At 40.5% G+C, this 15121-nt stretch overlaps 1 protein-coding gene across 1 annotated transcript in view; it reads right to left on the minus strand.

The window, feature by feature from the left end:
* MROH2B (maestro heat like repeat family member 2B) overlaps window positions 1-15121 on the minus strand; it is a 76519-nt gene that overhangs the window by 16751 nt on the left and 44647 nt on the right. Inside the window, exons 25-29 of the mRNA XM_040262388.1 lie at window positions 10004-10139; window positions 9807-9902; window positions 6497-6586; window positions 5962-6082; window positions 1512-1609 (exon numbers count right to left, since the gene is read on the minus strand). Coding sequence (XP_040118322.1) covers window positions 1512-1609; window positions 5962-6082; window positions 6497-6586; window positions 9807-9902; window positions 10004-10139 — 541 coding nt within the window. The remainder of the gene's footprint in view (window positions 1-1511; window positions 1610-5961; window positions 6083-6496; window positions 6587-9806; window positions 9903-10003; window positions 10140-15121) is intronic.

Raw genomic sequence — 15121 nt, forward strand, 5'->3', positions numbered from 1 at the left:
GAGGACATGAATTCCTTTTCATGAGTAGCTGCCTGTCCTAGCTGGATTCTGAGTTACCATGGCTCCAAGATCAAGGCCTAGACTCGTGTCTGTTCTATGGAGCACCAAATGTCTGCCTGGGTCCAAGCTCAACAGTTATGTGTTTTTTTCTTTCTCATATTGGGATGATATTGGCTTAGGAATAAAGGAAGGAAGGGAACTCCTACTTTTGACACTTATCGTGCATCAGACACTGTCTTAGGCCTCGGACCTGTTTTCCCTCCCTGTGCCCCCATGAGTTTCTCTTCTGTATACTCATCACTTTCTTGTCACTTGCTGCTGCCTCCTTAGTCCAAGCCACCTGAGCTCACACGTGGATTCTTACACTTTCCTCCAAACTGACCTCACTAGTTTCACTCTTGCCAGCCTATAATCTAGTTTCAACATGGCAGCCAGGTGACCCTTCAGAAATAAAGTTGTACCATATTCTTCCTCACAGAACCACTACTAGCCCATAAGGAGATTTTGCAAGTTAGGAAAAATGCTTTGTTCTCAAGAAAGTTCCCTTCTCTCTGTTATTGTCATGATGACCGATTTTATTGTTTACTGCCCTCAGTGGGTAATTACTATAGAACACGTATAAATCCACAACGTCTGCATTAGGAACGATGCTGTCTCACACAGGTTGTGCATTTCACACCTGCCACCTTATATGCAGTGGTTTTGACTCTTCTGATCAAATCCCTCTGCTGGTTTTTTATTTTTATTAGAGTGAAACCAAGGTTCTTAAAAAGGCCTGGAAGGCACTTCAATCAGCTCTGGGCTGTCTCTTGGATCTCATGACCCACTTCTTTCTCCACCTCAGGGCCTTTGCACATACTGTTCCCCCCTTTGCCTGGAATGTTCTTTCCAGATATCTTTGTGGTTCTCTTTCAGAGTTGTGAATCCCCACCTTACTCTTCATTCCCTTCCTTGACTTTGTGTTTCTCACTTATCACTACCTGACATCATATTTATTTGGCTGTTCCATCCACTAGGAGGGCAGGCATTTCCATCCTCAGATCCTGGAAAACAGTCTGGCACCTGGTAGATTCACAGGGCACATGAGGTGAATGCATAAGGGACTGAACAAAAGAATGAATTGATTGACCAGTTCTCACAGCAGCTCTGAGAGGGAGCTTATGCCTTTCTTTAAGATGAGGAAATGGATCACACAGTGCATGCACTTCAGGGGGTGCACACAGAATACATCTGACGGACTCCAGTGCCCTGTTTCTCTCATTTTACCCTGCTGCCTCCTTCACTTGGAGAGGACTGCATGGCTCCCCAGGCTTCCCAGAGTTTGAAATGAGATTAGCAGGTGTTGCCTGTATACATGGATCCAGATTTAATGAATGGACAAAAGTCGTTTATTTCACTAGAATGGCTAGACTGTTTGCCCTCCTTGGTAGAGGAGCGTACACAGCTGACTCATTTGAAAGTCAACCCAGAATCATCCTTATGTCCCTTGATCAGTCCTCTGTATCTATTACCTTTGCTATTTTGGAGGAAATCTTGATCTGGAGCTGCACATCATCACATTGCAGCCCTTCCTGCAAATCCTTTAGTCTTTCCACTTCCAGGTGAACACCTACAATCAACAAAGGGTGACATGGGAGTTCAAAGAGCTGAGAGGGGTTGAAGAGGCTGTCTATATTTTGACGTGACACTAATTCAGCTGCTGGATGCCTTTCACAAACGCACGAAAGCCTCTCTGATGAGCATAAGAGCATAAGAACACTGATTGAGGAGTTTCTGCATACTAAAAGCATGCTAAATACTCTGATCTCATTTATTACTCCTAGAGATCATCTGAGGTTGTTTGCAGTTGAGAAAACTGACACAGACAGACGTAAAGTCATTTGGCCAGGTTATGCAGGGAATGAAAATAGAGGGTTGGAACTTGAACCCTGGTCTGACACCACTGCCCAGGCTCTTACTACTCTGCTCTACTGCTGGCTCTGTTGGAGTTCTATTCTGCAGTGAGCTTCTGGAATGGTAAGGTAACCATTGCAATCATTGCAATTGTGTGATTATTGATATTGACTTGTAAATGCAGACCTCAATGGTAATGATTTTCTGTTTGTTGTTTGGAGTTAGTAATTGGTGGAAACTCACACCTGAATCACTCTCTGGGAGGTACCTTAGCCTCCTGGGCGGAGGACCTGGGCTCAAAGTCCAGCTTCACAGCTTTCAATTGTCCAAGCGACTGGTAAATTTCTCAACCTCTGATCTATTATCTGCATTAACAACAGACTGAACAACATCTACAAATATTAAGTGGGCATTTAATTCAGTAAAACTCTAGTTACTTGTATCCAGTACACATTTAATTTAATGATCATATTCTCTCTCTCTCTCTATCATGTTTATTTGATCAACTAGGAAAGAGTTAACATGAATAATGAAGTATGGGATTTCCTGCTAACAAAGAATATTTAAGAACTGGAACTTTGCATGTTTCAGGAAAATAAAGGAACCTAAAGGGAGAAATATAGATCTGATAGAGCGCCTGAAGAACTATGGACAGAGGTTCCTAACATTGTACAGGAGACAGTGATCAAAACCACCTGCAAGAAAAAGAAATGCAAAAAGGCTAAATGGTTGTCTGGTAGACCTTAAAATAGTTGAGAAAAGAAGAGAAGCAAAAGGCAAAGGAGAAAAGGAAAGATATAACCATCTGAATTCAGAGTTCCAAAGAATAGCAAGGAGAGATAAGAAAGTCTTCTTGAGTGACAATGCAGAAAAATAGAAAACAATAGAATGGGGAAGACTAAAGATCTCTTTAAGGAAACTGGAGATACCAAGGGAACATTTCATGCAAAGATGGGCTCAATAAAGGACAGAAATGGCATGGACCTAATAGCAGCAGAAGATATTAAGAGGTGGCAAGAATACACAGAAGAACTATACAAAAAAGATCTTCATGACCTGGATAACCACGATGGTGTGATCACTCACTTAGAGCCAGATATCTTGGAGTGTGAAGTCAAGTGGGTCTTAGGAAGCATCACTACAAACAAAGCTAGTAGAGATGATGGAATCTCAGTTGACCTATTTCAAATTCCAAAAGATGATTCTGTGAAAGTGCTGCACTCAATGTGCCAGCAAATTTGGAAAACTCAGCAGTGGCCACAGGACTGGAAAAGGTCAGTTTTCATTCTAATCTCAAAGAAAAGCAATGCCAAAGAATGTTCAAACTACCACACAATTGCACTCATCTCACATGCTAGCAAAGTAATGCTCAAAATTCTCCAAGCTAGGTTTCAACAGTACATGAATTGAGAAGTTCTAAATGTTCAAGCTGGATTTAGGAAAAAACAGAGGAATCAGAGACAAATTGCCAACATCTGTTGGATCATAGAAAAAGCGAGAGTTCCAGAAAAACATCTAGTGCTTCATTGACTATACCAAAGGCTTTGACTGTATGGATCACCACAAACTGTGGAAAATTCTTAGGGATGGGAATACAAGACCACTCAACTTGCCTCTTGAGAAGCCTGTATGCAGGTCAAGAAGCAACAGTTAGAACTGGACATGGAACAACATACTGGTTCCAAATTTGAAAAGGAGTATGTCAAGGCTGTATATTGTCACCCTGCTTATTTAACTTATATGCAGAGTATATCATGGGAAATCCTGGGCTGGATAAAGCACAGGCTGTATTCAAGATTGCTGGGAGAAATATCAGTAACATCAGATATGCAGAGGACATTATCCTTATGGCAGAAAGCAAAGAGGCACTAAAGAGCCTGTTGATGAAAGTGAAAGGGGAGAATGAAAAAACTGGCTTAAAACTCAACATTCAAAAAACAAAGATCATGGCATATGGTCCCCTTACTTCATGGCAAATAGATGGGGAAACAATAGAAACAGTCAGAGACTTTATTTTCTTGGGCTCCAAAATCACTGCAGATGGTGACTGCAACCACAATATTAAAAGACACTTGCTCCTTGGAAGAAAAGCTGTGACAAATCTAGATAGCATATTAAAAAATAGACATTACTTTGCCAACAATGGTCCATATAGTGAAAATGGTTATATCTTTACTTTTCTCCTTTGCCTTTTGCTTCTCTTTTTTTCTCAACTATTTTAAGGTCTACCAGACAACCATTTAGCCTTTTTGCATTTCTTTTTCTTGGAGGTGGTTTTTCCAGTAGTCATGTATGGATATGAGAGTTGGACCATAAAGAAGACTGATGGTTGAAGAAGTGATACTTTTGAACTGTGGTGTTGGAGAAGACTCTTGAGAATCCCTTGGACTGCAAAGAGATCAGGCAAGTCAATCCTAAGGGAAATCAGTCCTGAATATTCACTGGAAGGACTGATGCTAAAGCTGAAGCTCCAATAATTTGGCCACCTGATGCAAAGAACTGACTCAATGGAAAAGATCCTGATGCTGGGAAAGATTGAAGGCAGGAGGAGAAGGGAATGACAGAGGACGAGATGGTTGGATGATATCACCAACTCAATAGAGTTTGAGCAGGCTCCAAGAGATGAGGAAAGACAGTGAAGCCTGGCATGCTGTAGGCTATGGGGTCGCAAAGAGTCGGACATGAACAACAACAAAGGAAGACCAGGCAGAACAATAATAGAATTCCTTTCTTCCTATGAAGTCCTTTTGTGGTACATTTCTTGTCTTATTAGAATGGTCCTTTAATTCTCACCCCTTTAATTCATTTTTTTTTCTGGCTTTGATAAAATCATACACCCTTCAAGAATTCTCTTCCCAAATCCCAAGGGACTGTCAGATCTATTCAGGTTCTGCTGAATAGTTTTCCCCTATTGACTGACTCTGTTGTCTGCCCTCAACCAAATCCCACCTTCTGTCTTTCACACACTTTTAGCATGCAAATTTAGAATTGTTATATCTCTGTGTCCCAGAATCAGAACAGCGTCTGACACACAAAAAGGCACTCAAATATTTCCCTAGGGGCTTCCTTTGTAGCTCGGTGAAGAATCTGCCTGCAGTGCAAGACACCGGGGTTCGATTCCTGGGTTGGGAAGATCCCCTGGAGAAGGGATAGGCTACCCACTCCAGTATTCTTGCCTGGAGACTTCCTTGGACAGAGGAGCCTGGCAGGCTACAGTCCATAGGGTCGAAAGAGTCAGACACAACTTAGTGGCTAAACCACCTCTTTCACCTTCATCAAGAGGCTTAGTTCCTCTTCGCTCTCTGCTATAAGGGTAGTGTCATCTGCATATCTGAGGTTATTAACATTTCTCCCAGCAATCTAGACTCTTAATTCTACATCTAAAAGAACGAAGAGTCTAGTGTAGGCATGAGTGGCAGTCAAGCTGGCTGGGGGATCCTGGCTGCACGTGGTCTGGAGGGAACTGTACACGAGGCAGGTCCCACCTTGGCAAAACACTTGCTGATTTAACCTGTATTTAATCAAGAAGCCCTGAGTGTTGGTTTCAGCCTGATATTGAGGTTTTAAAATTCCTTCTGTTTCCTGACATTGATAGGTATTTACACATTCCGGCAGAGCAGGCAGAGGTCCTGCTATGCAAGCTACAAAAATCTCCACAAAGTTATCTCTCTTAGAGAACTCTGAAATTCACTTCGCACCAGGATAATAGTATGATTTCCTCTGAAAGAAAACTGTGTGGTAGAAAAAGCTTTGCTAATATGTCCAATTGGTGTGTGATTTAAATCAGACACTCTCAAAACATTTCACCTGCTTTAATGGATCTTTATGATGCTTGGGTGCTATTATCTTTATTTTTAAAAAACCAAAAAGCAGAGTCACTGAGGAAAAAGGATCTAAGAGAGAGAGATAAACTGTGTAACATAACTCAGAAATGACTGAACTAGGGGAGGAGAAAGAAAGAGAGAGAGAGAGAGGAAGGAGAGAGACAGAGATATACAAAGAGAAAAGCTGAGAAAAATGAAAACAGGTATCTTCTCTGCATCTGTGGGTTTCTCATCCTTCCCTCACCTTTTATAGAGAACAGACCAATAGCTGAACTGACAGCCGCCTGGCGGATGGAGGGCAGGGTGTCACAGGAGTGAGGAGCCAGGAGGCCAAGAAGTGAGCCGATCTTAAAATTCTCTGGTGCCTGCAGGATAAAGGAGGATCCCGAGGTGATGGGGTGGCTTGATGATGTTGCAGGATAGTCCCAACACTGGATATTAAGTCCTTGTTTCCTCCGTGCTGGCCCTTAGAATAAAACGGAATCTCGGACTTTCCAAGCGGACAGGCAAGCAAAGACAAATGAATCGCTTCACTCCCCGGCTCCCAATCTCCCAATCTCCCCCTCCCCCCCTCCCCCCCCCCCACCCCACCGCAACCCCTCAGCCAGCTCCTGCTTGGACTCACAGTGCTGTGGGATGGGGCAGACCTCAGGGTGGTTCTCTGAAAAAACTGCGCCTGGACCGGAGATCCATCACACAGGAGTTTTGGATTCCAGTGGCCTCCAAGGTCCTTGCTGTTAGCAAGCAATGACATCCACCCATTCTAGGGGCTTACTCACCTCGACATCATTTGTCAGAACGTTTGCGGTGATCTGGAAGGCTCTTTCTCTTTCCCAGTCTTTTTGTGAGACAAGCCACATTCGGAGAAGCTGTTGGTCAAAGAGTAAAAGTGCTTTCCTTCAGTTCAGTTCAATTCAGTTCAGTTGCTCACTCGTGTCTGACTCTTTGTGACCCCATGAACTGCAGCAAGCCAGGCCTCCCTGTCCATCACCAACTCCCGGAGCCTACCCAAACTCATGTCCATTTAGTCAGTGATGCCATCCAACCATTTCATCCTGTGTCATCCACTTTTCCTCCTGCCCTCAATCTTTCCCAGCATCAGGGTCTTTTCAAATGAGTCAGCTCTTCGCATCAGGCAGCCAAAGTAATGGAGTTTCAGCTGCAACATCAGTCCTTCCAATGAACACTCAGAACTGATCTCCTTTAGGATGGACTGGTTGGATCTCCTTGCAGTCCAAGGGACTCTCAAGAGTCTTTTCCAACACCACACTTCAAAAGCATCAATTCTTCGGAGCTTAGCTTTCTTCACAGTCCAACTCTCACATCTATACATGACCACTGGAAAAAACATAGCTTTGACTAGATGGACCTTTGTTGGCAAAGTAATGTCTCTGCTTTTTAATATGCAGGCTAGGTTGGACGTAACTTTTCTTCCAAGGAGTAAGCGTCTTTTTAATTTCATGGCTGCAGTCATCATCTACAGTGACTTTGGAGCCCCCCAAAATAAAGTCTGCCACTGTTTCCCCATCTATTTGCCATGAAGTGATGGGACTGGATGCCACGATCTTAGTTTTCTGAATGTTGAGCTTTAAGCTAACATTTTCACTCTCCTCTTTCACTTTCATCAAGAGGCTCTTTAGTTCCTCTTCACTTTCTGCCATAAGGGTGGTGTCATCTGCATATCTGAGGTTATTGATATTTCTCCTGGCAATCTTGATTCCAGCTTGTGCTTCCTCCAGCCCAGTGTTTCCCATGATGTACTCTGCATATAAGTTAAATAAGCAGGGTAACAATATACAGCCTTGACATACTTCTTTTCCTATTTGGAACCAGTCTGTTGTTCCATGTCCAGTTCTAACTGTTGCTTCCTGACCTGCATATAGGTCTCTCAAGAGGCAAGTCAGAGGCTGGTCTGGTATTCCCATCTCTTTCGGAATTTTCCACAGTTTCTTGTGATCCACACAATCAAAGGCTTTGGCATAGTCAATAAAGCAGAAATAGATGTTTTTCTGGAACTCTCTTGCTTTTTCAATGATCTGGCAATGTTGGCAATTTGATCTCTGGTTCCTCTGCCTTTTCTAAAACCAGCTTGAACATCTGGAAGTTCATGTATTGCTGAAGCCTGGCTTGGAGAATTTTGAGCATTACTTTACTAGCGTTGAGATGAGTGCATTTGTGCAGTAGTTTGAACATTCTTTGGCATTTCCTTTCTTTGGGATTGGAATGGAAACTGACCTTTTCCAGTCCTGTGGCCACTGCTGAGTTTTCCAAATTTGCTGACATACTGAGTGCAGCACTTTCATGGCATCATCTTTTAGGATTTGAAGTAGCTCAACTGGGATTCCATCACCTCCACTAGCTTTGTTCGTAGTGATTCTTCCTAAGGCCCACTTGACTTCACATTCCAGTACGTCTGTCTCTAGATGAGTGATTACACCTTCGTGATTATCTGGGTCATGAAGATATTTTCTGTACAGTTCTTCTGTGTATTCTTGCCACCTCTTCTTAATATCTTCTGCTTCTGTTAGGTCCATACCATTTCTGTCCTTTATTGAGCCCATCTTTGTATGAAATGTTCCCTTCATATCTCTAATTTTCTTGAAGAGATCTCTAGTCTTTCCCATTTTGTTGTTTTCCTTTATTTCTTTGCATTGATTGCTGAGGAAGGCTTTCTTATTTCTCCTTGCTATTCTTTGGAACTCTGCATTCAAATGGGTATATCTTTCCTTTTCTCCTTTGCTTTTTGCTTCTCTTCTTTTCACAGCTATTTGTAAGGCCTCCTCAGACAGCCATTTTGCTTTTTTGCATTTCTTTTCCATGGGGATGTTCTTGATCCCTGTCTCCTGTACTATGTCACAAACCTCTGTCCATAATTCTTCAGGCACTCTATCTATCAGATCTAGTCCCTTAAATCGATTTCTTGCTTCTACTGTATAATCTAAGGGAGTTGATTTAGGTCATACCCGAATGGTTTAGTGGTTTTCCCCACTTTCTTCAATTTAAGTCTGAATATGGCAATAAGGAGTTCATGATCTGAGCCACAGTCAACTTCCAGTCTTCTTTTGCTGATTGTATAGAGCTTCTCCATCTTTCGCTGCAAAGAATATAATCAATCTGATTTTGGTGTTGGCCATCTGGTGATGTCCATGTGTAGAGTCTTCTCTTGTGTTGTTGGAAGAAGGTGTTTGCTATAACCAATGCGTTCTCTTGGCAAAACTCTATTCGTCTTTGCCCTGCTTCATTCCACATTCCAAGGCCAAATTTGCCTGTTACTCCAGGTGTTTCTTGACTCCCTACTTTTGCATTCCAGTCCCTTATAATGAAAAGGACATCTTTTTTTGTGTGTTAGTTCTAAAAGGTCTTGTAGGTCTTCATAGAACCATTCAACTTCAGCTTCTTCAGTGTTACTGGTCAGGGCATAGACTTGGATTACTGTGATATTGAATGATACGCCATGGAAATGAACAGAGATCATTCTGTCGTTTTTGAGATGGAATCCAAGTACTGCATTTTGGACTCTTTTTTGACTATGATGGCTACTCATTTCTTCTAAGGGATTCCTGCCCACAGTAGTAGATATAATGGTCATCTGAGTTAAATTCACCCATTCCAGTCCATTTTGGTTCTCTGATTCCTAGAATGTTGATGTTCACCCTTGCCATCTCCTGTTTGACCACTTCCAATTTGCCTTGATTCATGGACCTGACATTTCAGGTTCCTATGCAATATTGCTCCTTACAGCATCGGACCTTGCTTCTATCAACAGTCCCATCCAGAAGTGGGTGTTATTTTTGCTTTGGCTCCATCCCTTCATTCTTTCTGGAGTTATTTCTCCACTGATCTCCAGTAGCATATTGGAGATACTGATCTGCTTTCCTTAGTATCTTTCACATTCATCCATTCTTGTTCTCTCGCTCTCACTCTGCCTCTTCTGGAGTAGGGTGCTGGCCTCCCCACAAACACTGTGTGAGTGGGCTGGCTCTGTGGTGTTGGTGGGGGCTACGTGGGTCAGGCTGGACGAGTCCCTGGGAGGAGGCGGAGTTGGAGGGTGCCCTGGAGCACAGGTTAGGGTCCATGGGACCTACTCACATTGAACATTTCTTGGCAGTCCTCTGCTTTCATGTTATCCCACATCATGGTCCTCAGCAGCTTTCCGAGAGCATCCATGGATCGTTCGTAGAGAAACTGAAATGAAGTGAGTGACAGTGAGGCCGACAGCACGCGTTCATTCAAGTTCATTCATTCTACCCAGCTCTTCACCCTCCTCTGGCCTCGCCCCCACATACTTGGATGTGCTCCTTGTCTTTGTCCGTCTCACCCTCATTTCTGAGTTTTTCCAAGGGTGGAAGGGGCAGCAGCCTCCGAATATTCTCCTCAAGAATATTAAGATGCTCATTCAGTGAGAGTTGAGGTTTTAATTTACTGAAATTAGAACCACGTAGAGGAATGGATATTATATCGCCAAACAACACATATCTCAGTTGAGTTCCGGAGAACTGAGGATCTGAAGGGGCTTGAAGGGGTCAGATGCGTTTCGGATGGGAATGCAGTGTTGAAGGAGATGATAACAGGAGTAGAGAGAGATTGGGGACTTAGAACCATACTGTAGGTCTAATTTATTACAGTGATAAACAAACCATCACTTGCTTGGCATCACTTAATCCTTTATTATATGATCTAACATTTATCTGCTTGTTTTCTTCACCACTCAAGTTATGTGTGTATGTGTGTGTGTGAGTGACTGAGAGAGAGAAGAGAGACTCTAAGTTTGGAGCCGTGGGTTTTATCCATTTCATACGTCCTTTCATGTCATATGTAGTCCCTGATGGCTCAGTCTGGAAAGAATCCACCTGCAATGCCAGAGACAAAGGGTTGATCCCTGGGTGGGGAAGATCTCCTGGAGAAGGAAAGAGCAACCCACTCCACTATTCTTGCATGGGAAATCCCATGGACAGAGTCTGGTGGGCTACTCCCCATGTAGTTGCAAGAATGGAATACAACTTAGTGACTAAACACCACCTATAAATGCATGAGTAAATGACACTGGAACCTTCCTTTTCCTTTCTCACTATCTGACATATAGTATAGACATGAGGATATAAAGAAACCTGGAAATAGCTTAGGAAAATGTAAGTATTCAATAAATATGAAAACCTCCATTTGTTATTAAATAAACGTAAGTTAAGACAATACAACACTACTTATCTGCAACAAAATTCGCAAAAAAATAAAAAATGATGACACTGTCAGAGAAGGGTGAAATTGGTTCTCTTACAGGGCTTCGTTTGTGGCTCAGCTGGTAAAGAATCTGCTTGCAATGCAGGAGACCTGGGTTTGATCTCTGGTTTGGGAAGATCCCCAGAAGGGAAAGGCTACCCACTCCAGTATTCCAGCCTGGAGAATGCCATGGTCTATAGTCCATGGGGTTGCAAAGAGTCTGACATGACTGATAGATTTTCACTTTCACTTTCACAGAGGAGTAAAAGTCAATAAAGCTGCGACAGCTTTATTGAGTGTTAAATATGTTGATATATAGTGTGCAATCTTCTCATCCTTATTGCCTGGCTGGCTATTTAAAAATATCAACTTATCAAGGCATAATTTATGCACAACAAGCTGCATCCATTTAAAGTGTGCAATCAAATAAATTTCACACTCATGAAATTACCACTATAATCAATATAGAACATTGTTATCAGCCCCCAATTTTTCCTGATGCATCTTTGCAGTTCATCTATTCCTCCACCTTGGCCCAAGGTAACCACTGATTTGCTTTCTGTCATTAGTCTTCAAGTTCTACAGATGTCTTGTCCATATGAGAGAAGCCGTTAGCTACATGTGGCTATTGAACTCTTGAGTTGTTGCTAGTTTGATTTAAAATACACTGTAATTGTAAAACACACTGGATTTTGAACATGTAGTATGAAAATCATGTAAATAATCTTATTAATTCTTTACTTTAAATACATGTTGAAGTAGTATACTGAATATATTAGATTAAAATAATTATTTAAAATTAACTTAATGTTTCTTTTTTACATATTTAATAGTGGCTACTAGAAAATTTTAAACAATAAATGTGACCTGTATTATACTTATTTCTACTCAACAACACTGTTCTGGAACCTGTTTAATTCTTAATTCATCTTCAAGATTTCTTTGCACTTTCTTGAAACCTCCCTTATCTTTATAAATATGGGAACTTGTGCCTTTCCCTTATTTTGCTTCTTACTGAATTTTAGAAAAATTATGTGGATGTGTTTTGAATTAATTTCTCTTTGTTGGCTAAAACTCCTTAAGAGAAAGGTCATATTTTGTTCAACATTGTCCTTTTAGAACCTAGCTCAATGTCTGATACATGGATGCAACTCAATAATATTTATTGAACCAAATTGTAAGCTTTTATAATTAGATGTTCAAAGAACATTTTTTTGCATGAGGATGTTCATCAAAGTATTACTTACAGGTTTTATAAACAAGAAATAGTTAAATGTAGCAATAGGAGGTTGATTAATAATTGAAGGTAACAATATGAGGCATATCTATGCATCAAGATATCAGGCAGTGATTAAAATATTTGTTACCTCAACATAATAAAGGCCATATATGAAAACCGTATAAGCTAACATCATGCTCAATGGTGAAAGACTGAAAACTTACCCTCTAAGATCAGGAACAAGACAAAGATGCTACTTCTATTTAACATAATACTGCAAGTCCCAGCCAGAGCAATAGATAAGAAAAATAAATAAAAGCCATCCAGATTGGAAAGGTAAAGGAAAATTATCTCTGTTTGCAGATGACATGATCTTATATATAGAGAATCCTAAAACATCTACAAAAATATTACAACTAATAAACAAATTCTTCAAAGTTGCAGAATACAAAACCAGCACACAAAAATCACTTCCATTTTTATACACTTAAAACAATGAACCATCAAAAAAGAAGTTAGCAATTCCATTTACAATAGCATCAAAAGAATAAAATACTTAGAAATAAACTTAACCAAGAAAGTGAAAGGCTTGTCCACCAAAAAAACCACAAAATGATGCTGAAGGAAGTTAAGAAGACACAACCGAAGGGAAAGGTGTTTCATATTTAGACTGCAACACTTATGATTGTTAAGATGTCCCTCTAAAGCAGTCTGCAGATTTAATGTAATCCCTATCAGAATCCCAATGATACTTTTTGCAGAAATAGAAAAATCCATCCTAAAATTCACATGGAATCTCAAGGGACCTCAAACACCCAAAACTATTTTGAAAAAGAACAGTTTGGGATCTCACACTTTTTGGTTTCAAAACTTATTACAAAACCACTGTAATTAAAACAGTATAGTACTGGCATAAACAAACAGACACACAAACCAGTGGAATACAATAGAGAGCCCAGAAATAAACTCTCGTGCATATGGTGAAATGATTTTCAACAAGTTCCAAGACCATTCAGAGGGGAATAATATTGTATTTGGCAATGATTACTTGGATATGACACTTAAAAGTACAAACAATGAAAGTACAAATAGACAAATGGGCCTACATCAAAATTAAAAATTTCTGTTCATAAAGGACACTAAAGATAGAGTAAAAAGACAACCTATGGAATGAGAGAAAATATTTGCAAATCATATATGTGATAAAGGGTTAATAACCTTAGGCAATGGCAACCCACTCCAGTACTCTTGCCTGGAAAATCCCATGGATGGAGAAGCCTGGTGGGCTGCAGTCCATGGGGTTGTTAAGAGTTGGACATGACTGAGCGACTTCACTGTCACTTTTCACTTTCATGCATTGGAGAAGGAAATGGCAACCCACTCCAGTGTTTTTGCCTTGAGAATCCCAGGGACAGGGGAGCCTGGTGGGCTTCTGTCTATGGGGTCACACAGAGTCGGACATGACTGAGGTGACTTAGCAGTAGCAGCAGAATAGAAAGTATGAAAAGTATAAAAATATAAAGAACTACAACTAAACAAAAAAAAAAAAGAGAGAAAGAACTGAGACAAATGGACAAAGGATTGAATATTTTTCTCAAGACGATATGCAAACAGGCAATAAGCCTATAAAAAGATGCTCAAAGTCATTAATCATTAGGGAAAGGCAACTCAATGCTACAGTGGGACACCATCTGACACCCATTAGGATGGCTACTATAAAAACAAACAAACAAAAATCAGAAAGTGACGGCAAGGGAATGGAAAACTTAGGACACTTGTATACTGTTGGTGAATATAAAATAGTGCCCTGCTATAACAAACAGTATGGTGGTTCCTCAAAAGATTAAAAACAAGCTTGCCATCTGATCCAACAGACTGACTCATGAGTATATGCCCAAAATAAATAAAAGCATGGTCTGGAAGAAATATCTATATACTTATGCTCATAGCAGCATTATTTACAGTAGCCAAAATGTGAAAACCCCCCAACAGGTGAGTGTCCAATAGATGAATGGATTAACCAAGTATAGTACACACATCAAGCAGAATATTGCTCTGCCTTCAAAAGGAATGAAATTCTATTACACCCTACAACATGAATGGACCTTGAGGACATTATTCTAAGGAAAACAGGTCAGGCATCAAAAGACGAATACTACATGACGCTAGTGACATGAGTTACCCAAAGTATAAAATTCTCAGAGACAGAATATAGAGTAGTAGTTGCCAGGGCTGATGGAAGGAAGAAATGAAGAGTTGATTAATGGGTACAGCACTTCCATTTTGAACGATGAAAAGGTTTCTGGAGATTGGTTGCACAATCACGTAAAAGTACTTAACACTACTGAACTGTACACTTAAAGATGGCTAAGATGATAAACCTGTACATTTTACACAATAAAAAATTTAATGAAAAATGAATGATGTTTGTGAAGAATTAGTAATGACATGGGAATATGTAAGATGAGGGAAAAAAACAGGATAAAAATTATATGCAGAGCAGAATCTCAGCTCTGTAATCAACATGGGCAATTAGGAATAAAGAATTGAAGAAAATATACCAAAATTTTGATAATAGGGTGGGGTTAGGTGTGATTTTTACTATTTTTAAAGACTTTCTGCAGTTTCCAAGTTTTAACAGTGAACTTCTATTTCTTTTACTGCAGGGGAAAATATTATTTTTAAAATGTGCTTAAAATTATCATTTTCTTCAGGCATAGTGCTGCTAACCAAACCTGGGTGTGATTAAGGCTTTCATAAGTTTTTATGGAAAGATTAAAATTTGCCTATAGGCCAAGAGAAATTATTTTTGCACAGAAATTTCAGTCCTCATATATCAATAAATCTGACTTTTATAAGCAGCTTGCTAGTCCCTGTCTAATGATCAGGCTTTCAGTCAATTCTGTCACTTTGGAAAAAGAAAAAGCTCCCATTTGAGATAACCTATTGATGAATTGGGCTTCCCAGG

This window comes from Oryx dammah, unplaced genomic scaffold, assembly GCF_014754425.2.
Source record: "Oryx dammah isolate SB20612 unplaced genomic scaffold, SCBI_Odam_1.1 HiC_scaffold_20, whole genome shotgun sequence".
Taxonomy (NCBI): Eukaryota; Metazoa; Chordata; class Mammalia; order Artiodactyla; family Bovidae; genus Oryx; species Oryx dammah.